The sequence below is a fragment of the Bacillus rossius genome, chromosome 1 (genome assembly GCF_032445375.1).
Source record: "Bacillus rossius redtenbacheri isolate Brsri chromosome 1, Brsri_v3, whole genome shotgun sequence".
In the NCBI taxonomy this organism is placed as follows: Eukaryota; Metazoa; Arthropoda; class Insecta; order Phasmatodea; family Bacillidae; genus Bacillus; species Bacillus rossius.
Window position 1 is genome coordinate 73,565,984 of NC_086330.1, and position 20,318 is coordinate 73,586,301.

Sequence of the window (20,318 nt, forward strand, 5' to 3'; positions counted from 1 at the left end):
TTGTTTTTAATAAGTATAGTCGACCCGTCCAAAATTCCACAGTGCGCACCAAATCGTTTTGTGTGGCATTCCATTCTTTAAAAATTTGGGAGAAATTACATTTTGAAGAAGAATAGAAAAAAGTAAACGGGTGTTTGTAGAAAAGAAGACATGTAATTGAACACATCAGTACAAATAGCTGTTACACAATTTTTTACAGAAGTATTATATTCAAGCATACCAATAATATACGTGTTTACAAAACCTCTTTAAATACAATGTTGGAATTGATGATGTAATCATCGTTCACTTTTTGGCTGTACGTATCTTCAATACTAACTGATTCTATGAAAAGTAAATGTAAGAGGTTATGTTTGTAGGTTATGTTTGTGATACAAAATATCAACAGTAATTTCAAAAGTACTTACTTATAAGAAAAGTCTAACGTGCCAGAAGTTTTGGTTAAGTGGTTTTTTGGTGGAATTTTTTGGTTAAGTTGAAGGATCCTCTAAAATTTCTTTATCATAAGTTCTGTTTATTATGACGGAAGTGCAACTTAAAAAATAAATATGTAAATACTGATGTCTCAAGTGGATATCCGATTTAATATCTATCGAAAAATCAACGCATCCATTAAATGACCTCCTCTTAGATCATTTTAAATCCCAAATTTAAGAGAAGCGGTACATTTTTAGACTGTGGATCTATTTTTCGTCATTAGCCAGCAGGATAAGTTTTAAAATGAGGGGTAAATCATGGAATTTGATAAAGGCATAAAGAAGATCTCGCCGATGGACAGAAAAACAGGCTAGAGAAATAATATATAAGATGTTAGGAGTAAGTATATATTGTTTAGTTAAAATATCTGAGCAGTGCGTGAAAAGCACTATGTATGAATGGGGCCATTGTGTTACGCCTGCCAGCGCTCTATGCAAATGTGACTCAACATAATTGTTTTTTGCATGAGATTCTTCAGCTTTCAAATACAACATTCCATGACAAAACTGCAGCCATCAGTGCTCCAAAGCACATCAAAGCCCTGCCTGCTAGTTTTTATAAAAGAAACTGAAAAAAAAAAAAAAGGTAGCTTGCTGCCTTTTTTCTATTCTGGAAGAGGACTGGTTTAAAAATTACAATAGCTGGGGAAGGGATACACGCTGTCATTTGTTATTGGGAGGGGTCTTAAATCAGTAGGGGCGAGGTGGAGAAATGTGTGCTGGCCTCACTCCCTTCTACACAGTAATAAAGTAGCCCAGAAACAAAACTGAAAGAGGATCCAGGGTTAACACCAGTGCCATATTTCTTATGCACCAATAAGCTGAGACAGGAACAAAGATTTCACTTGTATTCTACTGTAGACAGATATATGGTGTGACTCTTACCTGAGGGACCCTCAAAGAAAAAAATTGTATTTTTATGACCCATTATAAATGCGACCCATGTGGAGTCTGACAGGTGATCTTGGTCGCCAGGTAACTAGCAGTTCTGCACTACTGGAGTTTATAGTTCGCTCAGAATTCATCATTTCATCACTGTTAGTTTTATAGTGGGTTATATTTTAAAATTTTTGGGACCATTTATATAAGCATTTTTTTTAGAAAACAACACTCATTTGTTTTTTTATTTCCTATAGTCATAGAGCAGTTTATTGCAACTTGTTTTAAATAGCATTATAGACCCACTGTGAATTTATTTGTCTCGATTCATTTGGTACTCCTATAAACTGTACATTGGCGTTCAATAATTCTGCAAAGTCTCTGATCCGATGGGACTGAGCATGAACATGTGGGATTTAAGACCTTTCACACACAGCTGCGGAATACACTCACATAATGGTGTTGAAATCATCATCGACCAGGATCATGTCTGCAGCCTCTTTGCACACGTCTGTGCCATTCTTCCCCATGGCAATGCCAATGTCTGCCTTCTTGAGCGCCACTCCATCATTGACACCATCTCCTGTCATCCCCACAATGTGGCCTTTCCTCTGATAGGCCTGCAAGCACACAGCAAGCGTACGCAACATGGTTAAAAACACAGAGCAATGATTCTGTGTTAAAATACATCAACTCATTCTTTCACACAAAATTATAAACAGCTTACATTAGATAGTTATAATATAATGGCCAAATATCTAACCCTATAACACTAAAAAACTAATATCAATAATAAATAACCCAATAATTTATATAACATTTTTATTGCATTGAAACAGCTACCCAGTATCATTAAATGTTTGTACTACTTTATAATACTGTAAATATATTTTCAATAAGCATTGGAAATTTACTATATTTACAAGAATCTAAATCCATAAATGCTTGTTGGCCTTTTCCCAAGTAAAGAGAGAGGGGAAAAAACTCCATGTACAATCACTAGGGGTATGCACTTTTCGTGTTTATTTGTTCACAGAATTCGAGGTTATTTTTCTGGAAAATCAGTATTTTTCTCTGAAAGGGAGGTTATTTTGACTACCAAAATGGATAACAGTAATACCAATTTCATATCTCAAGTGTCATGAAAATTGTTTTAATATCTACTTAATACACACCAAATACTAACAACTTAATATTAAAAAAGATGACATTAAAAAGGTATAATTGAAATTGAATGTCCAGTATTTGGAGAAGTCATTTCTCAATTCTTATTTAAATACTTACTGTAGCAGGTTTCGGCAATTTTGTCAACAAAAGTAATTACGGTAAATTAACACATTTTTGTTAAAACTATTTATTACTTCGGATAAGTATGTAGGCCTACGCCACAAAGTATTAGAGCACAACTACCACGCCAGGCAAGTTCAATTCATACCGTTTACAAGTTCGTCGTATTCAACCACGCGCAGGCACGGCCGTAAACGGCTTTGTTTTGTTGTGACTTTGTGTGAGTGTGCGTGAGCGTGACTGCGCACGCAGCCTATCGGCTGCCAGCAGCACTGCTGCTGCTGATCATCATTGTGTGAGCTCAGCGAGTAACGACGTGTTGTGAAGTTACTGCGTATTTGTTTGATGTTTTGTGTACAAGTGTATCAAACTATACTCAAGTCTTTGCTTACATCGTTCAAGTTATTCAAAACATTAAATTTCGCCTCTATACATGTTTACACCGTTTTTCTTACCATAAATACTAAAAACATCGTCACATGTTCGCGTGTGAGAGGAAGCAGCGCATCGTACTCTAGTTGAATTATGGCGGCCGTGTTGATTTACTAAATCTGTAATTCTGCACCAGGTTAGGCCTACGTTACGGAATTCGTCAGAAGTACGTATTTTTAGCATAGTTTAAAAAAATAGTTATGGATATCGGGTTTATTTGTTTTCAAACGTTAAGATTCGCGTAAAAATAGTATCCTATAATGTAGATATCGGGTTTATTCGTTTTAAACTGTTAAAATTCGCGTAAAAATGATTTTATTGCAAATTCGTGATTATTCGCTTTAAAATGTCAAAATTCGCGTAAAGAATTGTTTTATCGCAAATGCAAATTTTGCATACCCCTAACAATCACCCTTCCCTTTGTCATAGCCAAGTTGAGAGGGTAATGGAATGTTTTTTGGGAAAGATAAAGTTAATATGAAGAGTGCGACATATTTTGTCACTAGTGAAGTGTGAGAATGTGATATATTAACATAACTGCAGAATGAATAAGGGAAGTATGATGTTTCTAGGTCACAAGATAACCTCTTTTATTGCATAATCGTTGCACTGATATTTTTGGCAGTCAAAATTGGGATAAAATACTTCTCGCCTAAACGTCAAATTATGTTTTTGGTCCCGCTATTAGATGCCGAGCGCTTTGTGTAAGTATCTTTTCCGTATAAAACAATGTATTTTAAAGTAGAAATCTAATATTTATTCGGAAATTACCACTTATTTAATTAATGGAAATACAAAGCTGTCTGATGTGTAAATTTTCTTTTAAAGACTTTTTAAATGTTATTATCTTTATCTGATCGTCTGCGTCGCCACGGTGTACCGGTGTAGATATCTTTTCCGTATAAAACGATGTATTTTAAAGTAGAAATATAATATTTATTCGGACATTACCACTTACTTACTTAATTAACGGAAATACAAAGTTGTCTGACGTGTAAATTTTCTTTTAAAGACGTTTTTAAACGTTATTTTCTTTATCTGATCGTCTGTGTCGCCGCGGTGTACAGCTTATGAACATGTAGCCAGCGCTAGTTGGCATCATTCATGTTTGGTTATATTACTTCCCGTATAGAGCGCTCGCACGTAGTCGAATATCGATATCTCGCCGATTGCATGCAGCGTGCGCTATCTGTCGAGTGCCGAGTTAACAACATTTGATGGCCCGCATTCTTTCGTGGTAAATGTGTACTACGGCAATAGAAACGCGTTAGTTCACGTCGCAGATCAAGTGGCCTGCGTTCGCGTTACAGTTTGGGTTTTCTATTTAAAGTTGAAGAAAGGTTTTAGTCTTTTTCCATTTTGTTTAATGAATCATTAATATAAATTGTTTGGCGTGCTCTTGTATAATCCACCTTTTTTTTAAAAATAAATGTACTTTCCATGAACGGGTTTTGTTTTCATGAATAACTTTACCTATCAAAATTTTTTTTTTCCGCATAATCGTCGCACCCCTACTTTTCAAACGTGATTTTAGAATAAAATTTGCGACAATTATGCGAGAAAACATGGTAGTGAGTACGTGGAATAGGACTTTTCTGGCTAACTCTGGACTACATATGGTTTTACTATTTTAAAATTAAGAACATAGTGAAATGTTATTGATAGGGCCTGGAAAAATTAGCATCTATTTATTACAAAATTACTAAATTAGCATTTATGATGTTGAAAATTAGCATCTATTTTTGAGAAATTTGCTTAAGATATTAAAATTACATAACAATACAAGAAGTTGTAATAGTGGTTCTACCCATTATGACGAATTTTAACACAAACCAAAATCATTAAACAGTATTTGTAAACAAATGTTTGAGCACTAGTAACATGGCGGGCTATCTCTTATGGGAAAACCGCTTACAGTGTAATTAGTTCGAGGTACACCCACGTGAGTGCATTTGAGCGCTAGTAGTCTGTTTTGTTTACGTTGACTGACATTATTTCCCGCTTAAATGCTTATGAACTGTGCACAGTTTAGGTTAGCTTATTCCTGTTGATCGTGTAATTTATATTTAGTGTTTTTGTCGTATTTGCGTTGTCAATATGTACTACACTAAAAACTGCTGTGTGCCGGGTTGTCAAAACAGGACTGAAACCCATCACAGATTTCCTCGTGTTTGTGACGTGGAAAGATTTCAGCACTGGAAACGTGTGATTGCTTCGCCAAAATTAGCTCTAATTAGTAATGAGCATTTATTTACAAAGTCTACAGGATATGAAGCCCTCCTATTGCCAGGTTAGTAATATCAAGTTATGCCCTAGTATCATCTGTTTCTGTTACTACAAATGTATTCGTTCATGTTGGCATGTTTTTTCAACCCCTTTCAGCAATTGTTCGTATTATCAAAAATTGTTTCATGTAACAGATTTAGATACAAATTATTAGATTTATAAACAATTCAAACGGTTTTGATAGTGTGCCTAATGGGGGAGTTATGAATTTTTTTGTTCTTGAACCCCTGTTCTTTCTCCCCTTGCAATAAATTTGATCGTATAAAAAAACTGTTTCAGACGAAAGTTGTACACAATAATTCAATGTTTAGTAATAAATAAGATTGTATTTAAAATCTTACATAGTCCTGTACTTACGAATTCTTATTTATATTCAACCCCAGTTTTTTAAACCCCTTTCTGCAATGTTTTGAATTATCACAAATTGTTTTTGATAAAAGTTTCAGATAAAAATTATATGAATAATCAAAAAATTAAATGGTTTTGATAGATTGCCTAATGAGGGAGTTATGAATTTTTTTGGTCCAGGAAACCCTGTTTTTCTACCCCTAGCAATCATGGTTGGTTGTATAAAAAAATAAGTTTGGACAAAAAAGAATTGTGTTTTCACTACAATTTATTATTTGCTCCATCAGATGTGATATTCATCATATTATGGGAGTTATTGCAATTTTTATGTTTTTCGAAAACCCTCCCGGTAAATTGTAGGTAGTTGGGCGGTATTTGTGAAAAAAAAATAAATAAATAAATCCGAAAATACTTTTATTATATGCTCTTTAACTTCCTCTTTTCATTAAACCCGGCGGAGATAAGAAATTCCAAATACTTTAGGAGATATCGCCGTTCTTATTTTGCAATACAAGACCTGTCCAATCATTCGACTGTCGCCATTTTTTATTTTGCCGTGTGTTTGTGAATGCCTAATTAATTAAAATGGTCTATTAGGTCAGGTCAGTTACATTATAAATACTTTCAAACTAAGCGGACATTAAAAATAATATGAATTTATTTTAATGGTTGTTTAGTTTTAAAGTATTTATAATGTAACTGACCTGACCTAACAAACCGAGACAAAGGATGAATAGTAGGAACTCACAAATTTTTTTTTTTTTTACTCATTATTTGCGCAACAATATCAAAATAAGAAATAAAAAATTAAAATTCAGTACAATCACAGTTTCTTGATAGAATTTGTGCTTTTATGGCACAGTACATCATATCATTTATAGTGTAGGTACTAACTATGTATTTTACAATTCTGCAATGTCAATAAATGATGAAACATTTTTTGCCAGTTATATTTACATTCCAATAAATAAATTATATTGTATACAGTTGTCTAGTTGCTGCTTTATACATTTGGCAATATGTTTGCTCTATGCTGTTGCAAATGTACAATCTTAATGCTTGTTTTTGTAGTCACCAGTATCATATATACCTATTTTTGTTTTAGTAAAGTTATTACAATATTTTATCTCAACTAACAATTTACATGCACACATGTGGTGGGCAGTTCAAAATGCACTGTTAAGGCTTGTAATTCAACTCATAATGTTTTTTTAATGTTGTTTTCCTTCTAACAATTTATGGCCATGTTTAATAAAATTTGCAAACAGGACATTCATTTATTGTGTATACACGGTAAATGGAATGTATTGTTTGTAAAATTTAATTACTCATTGGTTCTTACAGTTAAGCAAATTCATTGATGGAGTTGGAATGCAAGTCTCAATAGTGCATTTTGAACTGCCCGCCACAGTAGTTTTTTTTGGTTTAGTTCGAGGTCCAGCCACCAGGAGCGCTGTAAGCACTGTCAATGTTTGCTCTATGGAAGATATCCATCTATCCCCTCCCTTATCAATGACTAGTAATTTCAGATGAAAACAAACCGACAATTCAAGTTTGCCAACTTCAGTATGCTAAACGTGCACCACAAAATGTATGATTTGTCTCTATGTAAAATATTGATCAGAAAAAAAAAAAGACTAAAGTGATTATCAACAAATGTAAAAAACCTCACACTAAAATATTTGTAGTAGTTTTCAGCATTTAAATATTTTCATTTTTATCTTTGCAAGTTTACTACGATCCCGTCAACGACCTAGATATTTTATAGGTTGTTGGTTTCCGTGATGTGCTTCCCGGGAAGTTTTGTTTTGTTAGGTTGGATACTCTTCATGAACAGGCAATGGCGAACGCAGGCGAACGTGATGTGATCTAACAAAACAAAATAACTGCGTCGATAAGTAGTGTGAACATTCTTTTCTAAACATTCAACGGTAACTTGAGTAAATCGTAAACACTAAATTTACAAAATTACTTATTCTATACTATCATGCGTGATATTTGGTTAAGGAATGTTTTATAAATTAAGGTTAGGATTCAGATTTTATTCCTTCAACAAGCCTTGCCAGAAGCTATTGTTTACGGTAATAGTGTTATGGTGGTTATTTTCAAAAACAATACTTTGAGGAATGTGTGTTCAAGCCGTTTTGTAGCATTCTATAGTGGTTTTTCGCCCGATAATGGGAATTGTACTGCGATTTCACAAATATAGCATTTATAACAACAATTAGTAAAAAAATCGCATCTAACCTCAAAATTCGCAAAAAATCGCATCTATCGCAAATTGCGAATTTTTCCGGCCCCTAGTTATTGAACATGCTAAAACCTAGCTAAAAAATGTTATTTTAAACATAAACAGGGCTTGAGTGAACTAGCCGTGGAAAATACTGCTTGTTCAGAAAGTTGTTACTTATGAGAGTGAAAAGGGTGTGGTACGGCCTACCATGCATTTCACAAGAAATAAGAAAATATTTCTTTCCCAATATAAATCACACTTATTTTTGGATATGAGGTCCCAAAAAAGGAGTGTAGATAATATAAGCTTCCTTCCTAAAATTCTTTGAAGGGTACAACGAAGTTGAAACATGAAGGTTTTCATGAAAATGAATGTGTGATCTACGAACTATGTATCAAAGACAAGACAGCCACCTCGTACCTTAACGATGCAGAGCTTATGACGAGGTGTGACCCGGTAGAAGACGCTGACGTCATTGACACACTGCTCCAGCTGGTGGTCTGACATGAGGTCTATCTGATCCCCAGACAGTACCTGTGAGTGGATAGTGTCTAATCCAACCATCGCCGCTGCAAACAATAGACAAAACACATTGTGCAAGAACAGCGAAGGGACAAGGCCCCGAAATGTGTATACAAGTACTACTGTATTAAATTACCTATTTTAACTCATAACAGTGACCATGTACTGTAACAAAACTATGTAAGTGTTTGCAGTAATAGTAGAGTGAATCATAATTTCTCAGGGTTAGTTTTTAAATACGTTAAAAGTCACATTACAATTACAGCAAGAAACAAAAAAAATTTCCCATAAATGATTTATACCTACTTTTAAACTGCAAAAGTATAGTTATCTTATTACATTTTTCTCAAAAAAATTAAAAGCTGTAAAGAATAAAATAAATAAATGTTTGACAAAATGAGAGATGGAATGAGACTCGAAAACTCAAGCAGATTTGAGTGAGTAGCTGAAGCTGGACTCAACTCTAAAGTCAAGTTCACTGTACTGGACAATCTTTATCTTATAAATTTGTAACAGCGCGTGCGACTGTTATGGTTTTCCCGGCATCTTGTTGCATGGAAACCTGACCGGGGCTCAGTGAGCAAGTCTGCGATGATGCGGTACAGCCTCGCCCTAGGTTAATGGATGTGTCCGAGGCCCGGGCGGTAAAATAACATTCTCAAACACTTCACCATACATGAAACAGTCTGAGCTAGGGGTATACATAAGGCTCGAGGTGCGACCAGTCACTTTACTTCGACCTTGAGTCAAGGAGCAACACTATGTCAGTAAGTCACGAACGTGCCGGTGTCGTCATGTAGGAACTGGAGCAAGTTGCTGTCGGCGGCCGGACCATGATACAAGCCAGCCAGTGAGTAGCTGCTTGAACGAGCCGGACCTTGCCGGTAATGCAAGGACAGCAGTCAGTATCAATTCATAAGGAGACTGACAATGATTTCGTCCATCAATCCTTCCGGCAGTGCAGTACTGTTCACGAGTCCAGATCAAGTTAAATGAACAGACATTTCATAATAGTAATGCCAGTAAAAATAACTACAGATTGATGAATAAGTACAGTGAGACTTGGCTAGCAAGTACATGTGTTGGTTAACAATCTAGCCAAGAGTTGTTTAATTCAGAAGTGGATACTCACCAAGTAAAACTAGCATCGTACACAAGTACTAAGAGCAAGCTAGTTTGCAAAGTTAAGTTACTAAGGTGGTGGAAGTCTTTATTAAAACATACCTATATGGCTTAAAGGTTTGATCTTTTTTAATCCTATACTCTTTTAATGATTGCTATTAATCGTGTATTGTTTATTGATAGGATAGCATCCCAAGGAAATGACAGCAGGAATAGAACATGTCTACAGCAGCTGCATAAATATAGTGTCAAGGTCATAATCTATTCTGTGGACTGTAATATGTATTTGCATAATAATGATAGCTGTGATTGAAAAAGAATTATGCTCTTTGCTGCTGTGCACGTACCCACCTGTTCTCGCACCCTTGTTGAGCTCAGGTGAGCCAACCACTTTATACATATTTTACATGAGCAACGATCATAAAATCACGTACTATTATGTTGCTAATACTTCACAGCATAATTGCGTATTTATATTTTCAAAGTTTGCTTTAAGTAGGTTAATTTTAACAGTTACACTTTCCAAAAAAAGTTCATTCTGCTATTTACTTTTCAGAACACTACAAAAGATGCCATTTCAGTTGCTCTACATAATCGCTTTATTATATAGCGAACAAACTATGAATAGAAAACATTGTCAGGAACTGCTGTTCGGCATCAATACAAAAATGTTGCACCGTGTATCTTCTATTCCTATCAAGTAACTATCTAGAAACTCTCTAGTAAAAATGATGGATGGCATTATTTTTGTCCATAACAAAAGTTAATGTTTCATTTACATGTAGGTAATTTTTTTTATAAAGAAAATCTTGACATAATGCTTGAAAATGCCTGAGCATGACTGTTTTGAAGTCACAACATTTGTTTCCAACCAGAATATGGCAGAATAAAAAAAATAAATACAGATTTAATGTTCTGTTAGTTTTCCTTTTATTTTAGTAAGGTTATAGTTTATGCTTGTGATTTTTGGCACGTCTATTTAATAGCACTAAAAAAAGTAATAGAAGATGACGATGGCTGTTTTTTGAAAAAATATAAAACTAAAAAATCTGTGAAGTGCATTTTGAGTATGTACTAAAGTTGCTAGATTATACTGCACACAGATTTTTTTAAAAATTTAATTTAATTTAATTCAACTGGTTTCTAAGACAACTCGATAGTCTTAATGTAATTCTGAAGAGCCTATTGTCCAAAAAATTCACAATTCAAATTTTTTTGTTCCTGACATGTTTTCAAGTTCTCCTCTAAGGCATTGTAATACAAGTACATAGTTTAAAGTTTTAGTGATTAGTTAGGTTAGGTACATTAAAACTAGCATTAAATTGTGACAACAGCTGGTTGGAGCTGCAATATCTACTTTAAAACAACTTAAATCATGTTAGTTCAGAACTACAAATTTAAAAGGTAGCTACTTTAACCTGAACACCTGTCCTTACTATTTTATAGTATTTTTAATTTAGCTAACCTTATGTAACCCACAGTCCACACTATTTTAAATGTAGCTAATCTAACTAAATTGACCATTATACCAATTTGTAATGTAGATAAGAGCTAACCTAACCACTTGATAAAATGGTGAACTACTGGTAATTACTAAATGTATCACAACACTCTCTAACGAAACAGCTTGAAAACATGTTAGGAAAAGATACTCTCCATCAAAATTACCACCAAGGAAATTGTAGGGTTTAAAATATGTAAAACATAAAATATTATAAAAGTAATATCAATTTTTTCTCATTATTAAATCACTCAACCACTTAATTTTCTTTGACTTCAAAGGCCTTAGCTACCAAGATTTCCAGAATCCAGTGGAAATAAAACAAACAGGTAAAATTTACGGTTATTGTTAGGAGGATAGTGGATGCGAGGCAAAAGACAGGCCAGCTCAACAGCCAGCCCACCTGCTCGCCTGCAGATGGTACGCAGTCCATTAATACTACAAACCTAATCCAATTAACAATGACGCCTTGCTACCCCCCTCCCCCGGAGAACTCTCACCATCTCTGGAGGGTTTGGCTTATTCCCAGAGCCCTGCCTGTGTGAAGTGGCAAAACTAAAAAGCCATTGTTGTGGGAGCTTCGGGTGTCAAGCTGACCCTGATGACGCGAAACTTCAAAAGGGTCCAGATGTTAATCCAGAAGGGGGCTCAGAGGGAAAAAATGGTGACTAATGGTTAGAGACCCCGAAAAATGGTGAAGCGCGAAATTCACGAAATAACGCAAAAATTTGATACTTTAAACGAATTTTGCGACTTTCCTTTGATTTTGACATAGTTGCGAAATTCACGAATTTTCGCGCGAAATTCACGCTTTTTCGCACAAAATAATGTCCTTATGTCGTAAGTTCTATTTATTTACGCCATCATAAACATAGGCGTGAAATAAACATAGACTGAAAGACTAGTGCCGTGATATTATTTTCGTTTTGACACGTTACTGAAATTCACGTATTTTTATTACTCTGTTTACAAACAGTAAATATTGCCATCGCAAATGAAAACAAAATGTAACAAATGTCAAAAATCCATATGAGCGCACTACCAACATAACAAATTGACTCCACAGTTTTCGTGTTTTGAATAATGGTAGTTTCTGCCGCAAGGCGCACTGGTGTCGATTTTTCTAACCTAATTTAATCGCATCGAGCTAAGATGGCAGTCATTTTTGCGTGCACATATCTATGAGTGTTTACAACTACCGTCCACATTTTGTAAGTTTTGTGATACAATTGAATTTGTGGCTAAGATGCCGAAAACTTCGACAATGTATGATCGCGAAAGAGAGATAAAATCGGATGATTTTATATTTTTGATCAGCGGGACAAAATTACGATGTGCAAGTTCTGCAACGTGCGGGTTGATTGTACACGTAAAGACACGTGCAAAAAGCATATGGCAAATGACACACACAAAACAAAACAAAAAAGACAATTATTTTGTCAAGCATTCTACAGTGTCTAAACAAATCTCGATAGGCGACAGCGTGAATAAAGCAAACAAGCTTTAAAGTGCAGAAAACAATTTTTTTTCTGATTTTGTTAATATGATGCTGCAAGTTAACATTCCTTTGGAAAAAGCTGATCATCCAGCTATGAGGGAATGGGGTAACACCCATGTTGAAGGTTAGCCTTATTTATTTAGAAATGTTTTCCCCCTCTAATAAAAGTTCATAAGCATATGTAGGCCTACAATATTATCGATTAACTTACCTTTACTTTAAATAAATATGCAAGTACCTCAGATTAACAAACACATAAATAGGATGGATTGCATTGTGAAATGGTGAACACACCACAATATATTTTTGACTGATTGATTGATGGTTTGACTCTGTAATCCAGCAGTACCTAATCTAGAAAAGATTAGGTTAGGTTTGGCTAAGAATTGTTTTGAATAAATTAGCCCATTAATATTTTCAGCGATAACCTTATAAATGCTACCTATTTATAAGTATGTTGTAAGTTATGTATACATTTTAGGTGCAGGGGATTTGCCATCATCAGCCAACACTCTTAGAGAAACTTATGTTCCTAAAATTGGCCAGGCAAATAAGGAAGCAGTAAGGCTATGAGGTTTTTTTTACAATGCCAATGGCATAATTTTTTCACAATTTTTTGGGGTCTCTACTGATTGCTTATTTTTACACCAATTTTTTGCACCGCTTGCTAATTTTTACACCGGTTTTTTGCACCGCTTTTGTCATTTTTTTACACCGAAATGAGCCAGTTTTATTTACCATTTTCTGGGGTCCTTACTAATGGTGATTAATTTGTATACAGAATTTAGTGTCGTATTTTAAATAATAGTGTCAATAAAAGTTAATGAAAAAACTGCACTTAATTAGTTGTTATTCTTTTTTAACCTGTTTTCCCACTCATAACATTATACGTATTTTACTTATTCACTTGATGCAAATGACTCACTCATTGAAGACATATAAACCATTCACATCAACTTCTTATTCGAAAGCAGACTTTTTCACATACATATAAAACACTGTGTAAAACACAAAAGAATTCAGGCGATTGAAAAATTATTTTTAACATCTCCATTCAGCTTTACACCAAACATAACCCAAATTAATAACCACTATCAAAACACAAACAAAATACTTGAAATGCCTATGCATAATGAAAGAAACAAAAATAATTATAAAATATTAAAAAAAAAAAAAAAAACATAAAACATTCTTAACCAAAGTGTTACTGCAATTCTGCAATGTTACAAGACCAACAATGCATGCAGAAAATTGTGGCATTGTTAATATAGAAATTTGGGCACAACTTTGTGAAATAACTCATAGATACAGACAAACTAATCACAAGGGAACAATATATGTAGAATTGTATTGTTCGATTCTAATGTACAGTAATATTTGTAAATGTAACTAATATATTATTTAATTAACCGATACAAGCTCACAATAAGAATGAATTACCAATAGCTGTGGCGGTTTCCTGGGCATCCCCAGTGACGAGGCATACTTTCACCCCGGACTGCAGGAGGGTTTGGATGGACTCCCGCACGAATGGCCGCGGGGGATCACAGATCCCAACCAACCCCACATACACCAGGTCTTGGAGAGACGAGCCCCGAGCCATGCCCACCACTGCACAAGGACAGACTCCACTCAACAGGTACCAGTTCATTATCCCGGAAACAGTTTAGAAGTTTACACGAGTGAAAATACTGAAGTTGTAGAGAGAGTAGAAAATATTTAGGTGGAAAAACACAATTTCTTGTAGGAAGGAGTTTGGACATAACTGGTGGGTACAAAAAAAATGTATACACAATGGCTACCTACGGGCAAGTCAGCCAGCCGACAGACGAAGTACATAACCAAGTATCTCTGGTTACGCGGTGTCATATTTATCATACAAAATGCGATGGGAGTCATATAAAGATTAATGGTGTGACATATTTATAGTTGAGTGTAGGGCTGTGCAAATCCTCCATTTTCAGTTCGATTCGATTCCCAGTTGAATCCCTACCAACGTACCAACTATTAGAAATTCAATTCCAATTTCGAATCTTTTCTTTCATTTTTAAGTTTTACTATCATAATAATTTGCATTCAGTTTATATACTCATTTTACTGAGGGATAAATAGTTTCACAAACAAAAAAGTTGACAATATTATTTTATTACATACAATTTCCAGTTGGCAGTTGTAGAAATAATAATTAACTTGAATGTAAGAACTTCTTTAAATGCTATTTGTTACTTTCATATACAACATTCACAGATTTATATAGGCTACACTGCTACATTTTACATACAAAATAAAACACTTTGACATAAGATTTATGGTAGGCTGTATATATGTACATACATTGAAACAAATGATTTTACAAAAATAAGAATTACGTAGACCTACGTGTTAAAGCTACTTATTCCCTTCACAAAAAGCTAAAAATATAGGCCTTTTTAAAAATATTTTTTTTTTGGACTCTAAGCATTTCAAATCCATTAAAATTAATCGGGGCGAGTTCGGGTATTCATGGAACCGAACTGAAATCGAAAATTTCGGGTACCCGCACACCCCTAATTGAGTGTTATTCTACGCATTTATATTACGTTAAGTATATTTTCCTACACAATTTGGAACACATTGAATAAATTAGCCTTGCTATTATGGAAACTAATGTTACAGAATACGAGATTTCGATTAACATGAGCATTTTTAGGGACAAATTATTTATGTTAAGTGAGGGAAAGGTGTATTTAACAATCTTAATTTTACTGTCTTAATTTATATTTACTTTAAACTGTAAAGTAGAGTTCACTACCATTACGAAACTGTTTAACTACATCTTAAAAGACTTAATCCAATTCCATTTGAAACTGGATACCTCAAGAACGTAAAGTTCCTTCCCATAAATAAGAGAGTGTGAAGTTTGTTTGGTTAACTTCAAATAATTTGTAAAATATAACTCACCCCTCAAGCCTTTCCTGCCGATCTCATAACCTTCAGCCAAGAACTCTTGCTCTTTCTTTGTATTGAGAGTATAAACAGCCCCATTAGACTGGTACTTAGTGCACTGTTGGAGTATTTTCTCTAATGCACCCTTCACAAAAAATATTTCTTCTTTATTCTGAAAATGAACATAAAATTTGTGAATGCCAATATTATTTTGTAATCTTGTGATTGTTTTTAAAACAGCAAAATTAAAAATCAATGTAACAGAAAAGTTAAGGAATTGCTGAAATGGCCATTTAGCTTTTAAATTTAAATTATATTTGCACTTACTCAATTAGCAAATTTACAAAACTGAATTGGACAAAATCAGCTAACACTGCTGAAGCAAATTTGTATGAATAATATGTGCCGAGAAGAAAGAAAAAAAAAATTAAAAATATGTACGACATTATCATAAGATTTTTAAAAGTTCGAAAGAATGCAACAGTGAAAATATCAAAAAGCATCTTAAATTGCAGTACATGGTTTTTTACTCACATCAGAATATTTCGAGACGCACTTCACAGCCATCATTTTCTGCTCGGAGCTAAAGGGGTACTCCTGCAGCCGCAAATACTTGTCAGGAACACCATACATGCCGTGCTGCAGAGAGAATTATAACAATATGCTAATTAGCTATAACCTGGACATTCAGACATTATCTACTGATATAGAGTAGATCCATTTGCATCAGTAAAAAAGCAGGCCATGTTTTGAAGACATTACAAGCGAAACAAATATACATTTTCACTTCAAGAAGTATATAACCTATAAATTACACAAACCTAATGATTTTGAAACCATATCAAGCAATCAAACATTTTGAACATTGATTTACGACATCACATTAGAAACCTCTAAAATTATCAGTGTTTCTCTCCTATATTATGCATGTACATATAAACCTTCCTCTTGAATCACTCTATTTATTAAAAAAAAACTGCATCAAAATCCGTTGCGTAGTTTTAAAGATCAAAGCATACATAGGGACAGACAGCGGGAAGCGATGTTGTTTTATACTGTACTATGTAGTGATTAACATATATTTACATTTGTCAGTAATTTAATGTTTTACAGACATTTGGTTAAGAGTTTAAAAAAAAAAACAAGTGTTTTATGTTCAAAAATAATATATCTTGAATTAATACAAGCTAGCATGCATTTACTATGCTTCTTAAATATTACACCATCCAGGCTTCTGAATCATTTGTATTCAGTTCCATGAATTGTGGAAAATCATAATCAAATACCATGATTGTAGAAGTATAATTCAGAAGCTTGCTCATAAACAAACCTTCATCGCCACAGCAAGAAGAGCTCCTTCTGTGGGTTGCCCCAATAATGTTTCTCCGTTGATCACAGCATTGTTGCACACACAGCCAACCTATAATGGTGCACAAAAACAACATGATCAAGGAGTCAAAAATAACAAGCTAGACAAGTTGTAACAAATGCATCAGGCTTGCATTTGACATTAAAGAAATATGAATATTGATTTTCAAGCAGAAGCTATTAGCACAAGCTTGGCTCTTGTATTCAATCTTTGATACATCTCCAACTGACCTTACCAATAGCATTTGTCCATTTCTTTTTTTTTACAATGAAAGCAATCAATATGTTCTTCCATGATGTACAACTTATGGTTTTAATTTTTTGCCATTTTCTTTTTTAGATAAGATTTCAGTTTTATTTTTATTTTTGTAAACTCTATTTATAAAGATAGTATACTATTAAATAATTTAACATTCAAATGTTTCATAACACTTACTCTACCAAAGACAGATTATTCAAAACAATAACAACAAATCAGCAATAATTTCTGTCTTTGAATAATGTATGAAGGTCAGTAGTTTATAATTGATTCAATAAGAGAAGAAGCAAATAAAATTAATTTTTTCTATTTATGTACTTTGGTACTCAATCTTAAAATGATGTCATTCATTGAATTTCAATTTAAAAAATTATATATTTGTGATCTGAATGAAATTTTGTTTAAATGCTGCCTAATTATTACGGTTTAGCTTGCATTTTAGTGCTATATGGTGTATCAATTAAGCATTTTGGTTTAATTGAAATTCTCAATACAATCTTGTGTCTACGCAGGTCAAATTGCTTTGTATTTATTGAGATGAACTGGCTAGTTGGCAAACAAGATGTTCTTTAGCCAACTTCACTTCAATACATCCACGCTGATCAGTTTCAGACAGTTATCGTTGATACCAACCTCGAGCAGACTGTATATAGAGTCTCTCGCTATGTCCACGCTGTCACATTTGTGGATGCGAATCTCTCCTTGGTCGTTGTATCCCGCACCAGACACCTGCACACACACACCCGGAACTCAGCTACGATTATAAAATTACATAAAAAAAAATTATTTATGCTCCTTTAACACATAAAAGCCAAACTATTCTGTAACAAATTCATACTATGAACTATTTCTATCATATAGAGAGTAAAATCATCATTTATAAGATTTAGAATCACTACTAAACTTACTTTATATTGGTATTAAGAATATATTGAAAAAGTAAAGATAACATATGTTATTAAGAAGTTGTAAAATAATGTAATCAAATAAAAGTCATGGAGACATAAATCTAAAATAAAAGGAATAATTTTAAACAAATGATTAAAACATAAACACACGATAACTATCATATAGCCACGTGATTACAGTAAAATTACTTGCACAAAACTTATTTTTAACTGTTTTTATTTATCAAACATGAAAATTCACATGTCTCAATGGTCGCCATCTTCCAACCAAGGGGAAAAGAAAAAAGGGGGGAAAAAACTAAACATTATCAAAATACAAATTGGTCGCACAAAACCATTTCACTGGTTCCAGACTCAAATTCCTGTTCATTGGTACTGAAAGTGAAAATAATAAACTGTTCACTGGTAAATACCATGGTTGCTTGCAACTCCCGGTACAAGCCGAAGGACTCTCTCCTCAGAACATAGACGAAGTTACTCTATCATCGTTATTGGCTGTTACCGACGAGTGTGACCAAATCTCTAAATAAAAGTTCTGGAACATGAAAACCAAGGTTAAATATACACGGTTTAACCCCGAAAACAGCTGCAAAATTCTCCGTCTCTACATTCCTTACGGAATTGTGTGCCAAAGCCTGACATGCAACCTCTCGGTCCCTTGTACAGATGCTGACCAACTCCATAGCCACCCTTGTCCTCTCAAAAGGTTACAAGTGCTCGTGTGATTTAATATCAGCCAATACTGGCGCACGGCAACAGCATCTCAACCAACTCACAAGTCTTTCCCAAGCTTGCAGAATTCTGTCCCTCCCTAACTCTTACGTACTGGCAAAATTATTGCATTAGTCTCAAACAAAACCATAGCAAAAAAAAAATACAAAGAGAAAATTATGTGAATAAACAACATTTTAAACCACCAAGGAAAAAATATGTAAAAAATTATTTCAAACAACTTTTTCACAATAAAGTAAACAAATAATAAAAAAATTTAAATGCTAAATTAATGTAAATTATATTCATAAAACATGTTACAAATACACAAAATACCTGTCAAAAGAATAAATAAGTAAACCTAACCACGATCATTCCTGATTAAAAAAAACCAATAATTTTTAATAAAGTCATTTACGAGGTAGGACAGTAGCCTGGGTTGTGGCACTCTCAGTAAAATTTTTAAGGACTAGCTATTAAAACCTCTTACAAGGGGAGGGTCGGAGTCGGGACTCACCGATTTGGTTTAAAATGTGCGAGTAGAAGCAGGTAGGTAGGTGCCGCTTTCAACGTCCTAAAATATTTCGCCAGAGTGGGCCCTAGGAAGTGATAAAAAAGCTTTTTAAAGACTTTACACTTGAGTTTGAGGGATATTGTTCATGAACTTTCAAGTCAGCAGCGTGGCGCAGTGGTCAAGCACATTGTCTGGCAATCTGCCGGCTCGGGTTTGATAGCCCACACTTTTACTATATGTAGTCCTATTTGTAACATGTTCCTTCTTCAAGTTAAGATGTGAACGACGATGATTAAGATCCTGATGAACACTTATCGGCAAGTTGCTCTTTTACTTGTGTTTTTGGCTGATAAGAGGCAAGTTATTAATTTTTCTGTTGCTCATACAAAATTAAAGTTCTCATCATTCGAAATCAAGATTTCCAATATTGGAGAAAAGTAAAAATATTTTCAAATTTGGAGGACAGAAATAAAACAAGTTGGCATTAGAAATGACATGTAAATCTTTATTCATTGACTCCTAAACAAAGAAAAGATTTCAGGATTCCCAAAGCTGTTATGAAAAAGTGACGAGAACATTACAACAATGGGCAATGGCAGTCGCACGTCCATATTTTTTAAAAAATTTTCACTTTATTACTAGTGATACCTGGGTAAAAAGGTTCAAACATAAACATTAAATTAGACAATGAAAAATTACCAATTTCTTGGCAAAAATGATGTTGCAACTTTGGAAAAAACTGCGGTAGCAGCAGAGAAATTTTGTCTACAGACGACACATAATGCCAATGGTGCAAAGCCAGTTTTGGTGCAAAAACTCACCAAACACTTTTACACAGCGCAGTTCCGTTTAACCGCTTCAGGGTAACTGTTACCTCTTGTATTTTTATGTATGCAAGAGCCTGCCAATAAATTTGGTCCTCAAGTGATGGTACTGTCAAGAAATTACAAGAAGAATATAAAAATATTGTTAATTGCTCCAAGTCAAGGAAACTAATAAAATAACTTTATGCTAAATTCCTGGAAACAACATTAAAACCATAAGTTACT

At 34.1% G+C, this 20,318-nt stretch overlaps 1 protein-coding gene across 2 annotated transcripts in view; it reads right to left on the bottom strand.

Moving 5' to 3' along the window:
- The window catches only part of LOC134537713 (calcium-transporting ATPase type 2C member 1), a 104,625-nt gene that overhangs the window by 33,224 nt on the left and 51,083 nt on the right, over positions 1-20,318 (bottom strand). For both annotated transcript variants that reach the window (XM_063378455.1, XM_063378465.1), the window contains exons 10-16: positions 17,770-17,865; positions 16,840-16,929; positions 16,044-16,148; positions 15,525-15,681; positions 14,025-14,195; positions 8,362-8,510; positions 1,809-1,975 (exon numbers count right to left, since the gene is read on the bottom strand). In XM_063378455.1, coding sequence (XP_063234525.1) covers positions 1,809-1,975; positions 8,362-8,510; positions 14,025-14,195; positions 15,525-15,681; positions 16,044-16,148; positions 16,840-16,929; positions 17,770-17,865 — 935 coding nt within the window. The remainder of the gene's footprint in view (positions 1-1,808; positions 1,976-8,361; positions 8,511-14,024; positions 14,196-15,524; positions 15,682-16,043; positions 16,149-16,839; positions 16,930-17,769; positions 17,866-20,318) is intronic.